The 7,119-nt window shown below is 44.7% G+C and overlaps 1 protein-coding gene across 1 annotated transcript in view; it reads right to left on the bottom strand.

Annotated features, from left to right (window-relative positions):
* SEPTIN6 (septin 6) overlaps positions 1-7,119 on the bottom strand; it is a 63,592-nt gene that overhangs the window by 48,583 nt on the left and 7,890 nt on the right. The window contains exon 3 of the mRNA XM_042782608.1: positions 588-783. Coding sequence (XP_042638542.1) covers positions 588-783 — 196 coding nt within the window. The remainder of the gene's footprint in view (positions 1-587; positions 784-7,119) is intronic.

The following is a 7,119-nucleotide window of genomic DNA, read 5'->3' as shown; positions in this document are numbered from 1 at the left end:
AGGACATTAATCAGAGTGAAATAAGTCAATCTCAGAAGGGCAAATATAGTATATTAGTTCATTATTGTAAAAAGTCAAGGAAAGGTTTATATATGGAAGGAAACTTTCTTTGTAGGTTATCAGGGGTGTGAGGTGAGGGGAGGCAAAACTGCAAAAATAAAAATTAAAAAAAATAAATAAAAATGGGGAAAAAAAAAAACCATATCACACTGTATAGGGATTATTTGCTTAAAACCAGTGAGTGCCTCAAGGGCTGAGTCTAAACCTAAGTCATTCATTTTTAGATTGTCAGAGAACAGCAGTCCCTGGCACACAGCAGGAGCCATAAATGCTTGCTGAATTGAACTAAGACCCCATCCAGGTGTATTTGAAAGACACCCTTCTTTTGGCAAAGTGTGTGGAGTAAAACAGTTCCCATAGATAGGGATCCTGGGTGGAGGCAGTGCTTGTGAGGTACCTGCTGCCTACCCATGCCATTCCAAGAAGAGGTATAAGGTGGACTCCAACATCTGTGTCTCTCCAAGACCCCATGGTGAGCTCCTCTCTGTGGCCTACCACCAGCCTTCCCACCCCATCGTCTTCCTTACCTGTCCTCTTTGTTGATCTGGTCCCCAAAGCCCACAGTGCTAACAATTGTGAGCTTTAGCCCCACATTGCTCTCTTGAAGGTCATAGGTATTGGACCGCAGCTGGACACCCGGTTGCGTGTGGGTAGCTGGCTCTCCCTCGAACTTTGTGTTGAACAGGGTGTCCATGAGCGTGGACTTGCCCAATCCTGTCTCTCCTGAAAAGCAAAAAGGTAAATTATGGTTCTTCCACACAATGACTACAGAGCTGTTACAAATCATGTTTCAGACTTATTGACTTGAGAAAATCTACACAATGAAATACAAAGTTAAAGTATATAGAACAATACATATTATATGATCTCACTTAGGTGGAAAAGATTGAAAGGAATGGCACCAACATATTAGCAGTAGTTGTCTCAGGATAGTGGAATTGTGGTAGTTCTGGCCACGTAGTGCCTAAGGCACTTGACTGCTAACCAGAAGGCTATTTGGTTCAAACCCGCCAGCCACTCCTTAGAAAGAAGGGTGGGCAATCTACTCCATAGCGATACCACCTCGGAAACCGAAGGAGGGGTCGCTATGAGTTGGATCCAACTTGACGGCAGTGAGTGAGTGAGAGACACTTTTATTAAGCCTTGGACAGAACAAAGACAATCATCCTGGATGAGGGAAACCATCAGCATGAGAAAGCGGAATGGAGTCCCTGCAATTTTTATTTTATTATTCATATAGTTTTGTGTACCCTGAAACTTTAACCACGAGTATGCATTTTTTATAGTCAGCAAAAAACTATATTGTAGGCAGTGATAGAGAGGTATAATTGTGCCTAGAAAAAACACTGGAAGGAATTACAGTACATGCTTATCAATGATCATCTCTGGGTGGTGGGATTGGGTGTGGTTTTCATTTCCTTCTTTTGTATTTTCCAATTTTTCTACAAGGAACTTATATCATTTCTGTAATCAAAATCAAAAGGCAGAACTACCATATGACCCAGAAATCCCAGTCCTAGGTATAAACCCAGAAGACATGAAAACACTCACACAAACAGAAACCTGTACACCAATGTTCACTGAAGCCCTGTTCACAATAGCCAAAAGGTACAAACAGCCTAAATGTCCATCAACAGAGGAATAGATCAAGAGATACAATGTACATAGATACAATGGAATACTACTCAGCATAAAGGGAAATCAAGTTCCGGTACATGCTATGACAGGAGTGAGCCTTGAAAGCATGCTGGGTAAAATAATCAGTCACAAAAGGACAAATATCACATGACCACACTTACATGAAATAGGCCAATACATAGAGACCAGAGTTTGTTACTGGTTACCAGGGAGGAGGAAAGAGGGAGTCATTAGTCAACAGGTACTGAGTTTCTGTTAATGGAGCTGAATGGAGAGTGGTGATGGTTGCACGAGATGATGAACATAACCAATGTCATTGAATTGTACATGTAAAAAATCTTGAATTGGTAAATGTTTTGTTATGTGTATCTTTGCTACCAAAAAACAAAACAATATTAAACAGATATGTCAACTAAATGAAATGCATGATCCTAAATGAGGAAATAAATAAATATTCATGAAAGCCTGTGAAAGCCGGAAAATGTGTAAGTCGGAAACTTGTCAGAGAAGGAAAATTCAAATATTTTCCACTAAAAGGAGAGACAGCAAAGTGATAAGACTTTACCCTGTCAAAGGTGGAAAACTTGTGAGACCCCGAAAAACAAGGCAGTCCTGTCAAGTTCTGGTTCTCACAGTGTTCACTGTATAAAAACTTAAAAAGCTGTTTTAAAATTAAAAAATATATATGTTTGTCAAACAAATATCCTCTCCCCTCAGCCCCTGCCTCGCTCCCAGCGAGACCCACATAGTGTTCTGTAGATTCTGCCAGAACAGGCATTTATTTTCCAGGGGAGACTGCGCTCGGCTCTTGGCTTCCCCTCCCAGCCCTGTTGAGCTTTGGGAGACCATTTTTGGCTAATAAGAAGGGAACTTAGCAAGCCACAGATTCTTCTCCTTCAATTTCAAACAAACCCGCCATTTGTTTATTTAACTAACAGGCTGCAAAAACCAAAACCAAAACCAAACCCACCGCCATGGAGTTGATTCTGACTTGTCGCGATCCTACAGGATACTAATAAATCAAACCACCGGAATATCAAGTCTTAAATTTCACACTAGAATAGTGAATTCTGAAAGGGCTGTGGGGAGCTGGAGACTTTTTGAGGGGGGGAGGGGATTCCTAGGAGTCCGAGGGCTGTCAAGCCACTGCCAGGAGCCAAGGAGTGAGTGCTCAGGGAATGGAAACATCACAAGAAATCACAAGTTGGTGGCTGAACACCATGATGAACATAATTGTAGTTGCTATTAGGTATCATTGAGTCGCTTTCGACTCACATTGACCCTGTGTGCAACAGGAGGAAACACTGCCTGGTCCTGCACCATCCTCACAATCATTGCCATGCTTGAGCCCATCATCACAGTCAGTGTCAATTCATCTCCTTCAGGGTCTTTCTCTTTTTCGCTGACTATAATTAATGTCACTGAATTATATGTGTGAAAATTGCTGAAATGGCATTGTTACATATACTGTTTTGTTACATATATATTTACCATAACAAATAAATAAATAAAGTTAATAAAGAAACCACAAGTTGGGAGGAAGACGGGTGGAAGCCTTGGTGGCACAGGAGTTAGGCAGGAAGTTGAAGGGAGACCACAAGCTGGGCTGGGCCCTACAATTGCTGATTATGTCCTCCTATCTAGACTGTATTTGGCCCTCCACCCCACCCCAAGCAATTCAGGAACACTAGGAATAAAATAATCAGTAAGTAATTATCCTGGGGGGCTCTTTGAATAGGCTAGTTTGACTATCATCAGCCCTCTTCGCCCCTTTCCCCTCCCCAGCCTCTGGGATATGAACTTGGACTTATCTTCCTAATAGGGAGTGGGTTTGCATTGGGCAAATCCTAGGCAATCACAGCCTGCCAAGTGCTCCCCCCACCCCGCATGTGATTGATAGCACATATCTGCAAGGTGGTCCAGGGCTAAACTGAGAGCTACACATGGTTCACCTCCCCTTTACCCTCTGGGTGTCTAGCTTTGCATCTTCCGGGCCTCCTCTAGCTGCGCAGGCAGGAGGTGCTTTTAAAAATATTTATCCATGATGAGCGCTTTCCGTGTGTGGGAGAGAGAGGTAGAGCAGAGACAGAACACAAGGAAACATTCAATTCAGCCTGGCTACGCGGCCCCCAGCCCAAGTTCATAGCCAGGTCTGACTAATGTGGTCCACTGCCAGGGTTTGGGGAAATGGTTCTTCACACAGATCATGTTTCCACCCAGGGTCTGCTATACCCATTAGCAGCGAAGATGCACCAAGAAGAGGCTCCTTTTTTCCCTCTGAAGGAACAGGAAGTATTTGGGCCCCCAAGAAAAATTCGGTGTGTGGGGGGCTTTTGCTATGGAAGGTGGCAGATTTGGCCAAGCACTGGAATTTCACCACCTCAGCCCCTGCCCCCCCCCATAGGGGCGGGTGTGTAGCTCAACTGCTAAATGGGGCCAGCACCTCTGAGGTGGGAACACTCAAGTGGCTCCTGCTCCCTAACTCGCCTCCCTTCCTGGCCCTGAGGTTTGAACTGGAGCGTGGTGGACCCTGTCTCCCAGCACTAAAGCTGGCTCCCTGGCTCCTCCATCCTAAGAGTTTTCAGAGAACAGGAGATGGATATCTTCCTGTTCTCTAGAGTGTAAGGTTCACACAGAAGGCCTCGGGAGCAGCTCCACTTCCTACTTACAGAGTCAGGGCCCCACCCTGTTTGCACAGCTGGAGAAATGGAGGCTGGGCCGGGAGGGCAGAGCAGAGAGGAGCAGCAGGGGAAATGACCACCCAAATGCCTGCCAGCGTAAAAGGAAATCAGATGGCAAGTGATTCACGTCTGGAAGAAAAGAACTTGTGGGTGCCAAGGGAATTGTGGTAAATTCAACATTAGAAAAGGGCAGAAAATCAAGCAAGCTGGTCCTAAGGCTATTGGGCGCCCCAGTTCCAGTTGTCCATCAATATGGAGGCCTACAGGGGAGTGGGTGAGATGTCCCTCGATGACTGGCAGAAATCCATCCTGCGCCTGGGATGCTGTCCCCTCCCACTGTTGCCGTGGGCCCATTATTGTATGTGATGATGTACATACATGCATATATGTGGGGGGGGAGGGGATCCATATGTGGCCAAAACCACAGCCTAACTGGGATCGGATCAGGGGATTCCAAGCCCCTGCAGAAAGGTGTGGACTTTGCAAGTAGATTCCAGCAGGAAATATGAGGAGTCCCCAGGGGTGAACTTCTTTCTCCTCCTCTCCAGCCCTCCCAGAGCTCCTCACAGTGCACAGCAGGGTTTCTGAACTCCTTTGAACTCATGCTCCATCAGCCAAAAGGATTCCATCTTACTTTTCTTTAAGTAGATAGTATTCTGAAAGCAACAAGGTATTTTTTTAAAAAAATAAATTTAAAGAACATAGTATATGTTTTTTCAAACTACACTCTCACCACCTTGGATTAAAAAGCACTGTAACAAAGAAATGTTTCACCCTTTTCCTTATTTGCTGTTACAATTTGCATCCTCTGGCACCTTGTATGATTAAGTCCTTGCAAGTTATCAAAGGAAAAGTCCTAGCCAGATTATCACTAAATTACTGTGCGACCTGAGCCAAAACCTTTCCTCTCTCTAGGCCCCAATTACTATGTGCCAGGCACTGCTGTACATATCTATTTTTTCATATTCATTCCCCACTACGAGCCTATGAGGTTGTTGTCACTGTGTGCTGATGAGTTAATTCTGACTCATAGCGACCCAGCAGGCAGAGTAGAACCGCCCCTTACAGTTTTCAATGCTGATATTTTTATGGGAGCAGATTATCAAGTCTTTTCTCCATTGGAGCCCATGGGTGGGTTTGAACTGCTGATCTTTCAGTTAGCAGCTGACTGCGTAGATACTGTTATTTATCCTCAATTTGGAGATGAGTTATCTAAGGCACTTACTAGCTTGTGAACCTGGACCAGTTCCTCAGCCTCTTTGCACCTTACTTTCTTCATCTACAAAATGTATTGGGGTTAACTAGTCCAAGGTCACAAGCCAGAGCCATCATTTGAATCATTTGAATCCAGGCAGTCTGACATTGGAACCCATGTTCTTTAATCAATATGCTCTAGTACTTCCCATAGGGGTGACATGTTTGTTCCAATTCAGTAATTCAACAAATATATATAAATATAAATAGAAATATAAATATATATATATATATATATATACTGGGAGCTCTGGTAGCATAGTGGCTAAGACACTTGACTGCTAACCAGAAGGCTGGCAGTTCAAACCCACCAGCCACTCCTCGGAAGGAAAATGGGACAATCTACTTCCGTAGTGATACTGCCTCTGAAATCCAAGGCGGGGTCACTATGAGTCAAAATTGACTTGATGGCAGTGAGTACTGAGGATACAGCAATGAACAAGACAAACACAATCCCTGTTCTCATGGAATTCAGTCACATGGAGCAAAGGTCTCTTCCAGCTCTGAATGTTTGAATAAGCCAAGAGAAATGACTCAGAGTTCAACAGGAAAATGCCCCCAAAGGAAACACTCCAGGAACTACAGTTAGCCAAGGGCAGGGACGAGGTCATGCCTGGCTCTGCAACCTTGCCCTCCTCTCCTGCCTGATCTTGCAGAGGACTGGTAGCCAGTGGTGGAGATGGCTCGTACTGGTGCGTGCATCCCTTCCCAAGTTCAGAGTCAGTTAGTGACATCACCTTAATCAAACTCAAAAACCAAACCCACTGCTGTCCAGTCGATTCAGAATCATATTGACCTTCCAGGACAAGGTAGAACTGCCCACAGGGTTTTCAAGGCTGCAAATCTTTACAGAAGCAGGTTGCCACATCCTTCTATAGCTGAGCAGCTGGTAGGTTTGAACCGCCGACTTTCAGTTAGCAACTAAATGCCTAAGCACTGCAACACCAGGGCTCCTTCGACATCACATTGGTAGCTTAAAGTCAGCTATAGTGGGAGTAATTCCACCATGGAAATCAGCATATGCTGCAAGTCACACTAATTTTTCTCCCGAGAACCTACTGTTAACAAGCATTGACCAGCACACCGCTAGGGAGAGCCAGGCTCAGACAGGTGAACAGCTGCCTTTCCCAGAGGCAGAGGGATGAAACAATTGACCCCTGACCTTGATAGAATGCTAGCCATCCCTTCCCCTCCTCCTGGAGGGAGCTTCAACCCTGCTCCTCTTGTATATTTTTTTCCAAGTAAACGGAGCTCAGTTGAGCCTGGAATCTTAAGCAGCTTCAATGTAAATATTATCATTATGACCCTTTGTGCTCCTCACAGGCATTACTGTTGCTGGCACATTCCGAAGGATGAGTCTCTTTGGGGCTCTTTTTCCACAATGCAAAGCAATGGGTCCCAGAACGTTTGTGTTGCTGGCGCTGGTGGTTCCTCTGAGGCCTCCTTATTTTATCTAGGATCATGAGATCCTTGTAATTTCCAAAGT

Source organism: Orycteropus afer, unplaced genomic scaffold (assembly GCF_000298275.1).
Source record: "Orycteropus afer afer isolate SDZICR_OR568_19922 unplaced genomic scaffold, OryAfe1.0 scaffold00387, whole genome shotgun sequence".
Lineage (NCBI taxonomy): Eukaryota > Metazoa > Chordata > Mammalia > Tubulidentata > Orycteropodidae > Orycteropus > Orycteropus afer.
Note: the sequence above shows the minus strand (reverse complement) of the source record. Positions and strands in the feature narration are given on the sequence as shown.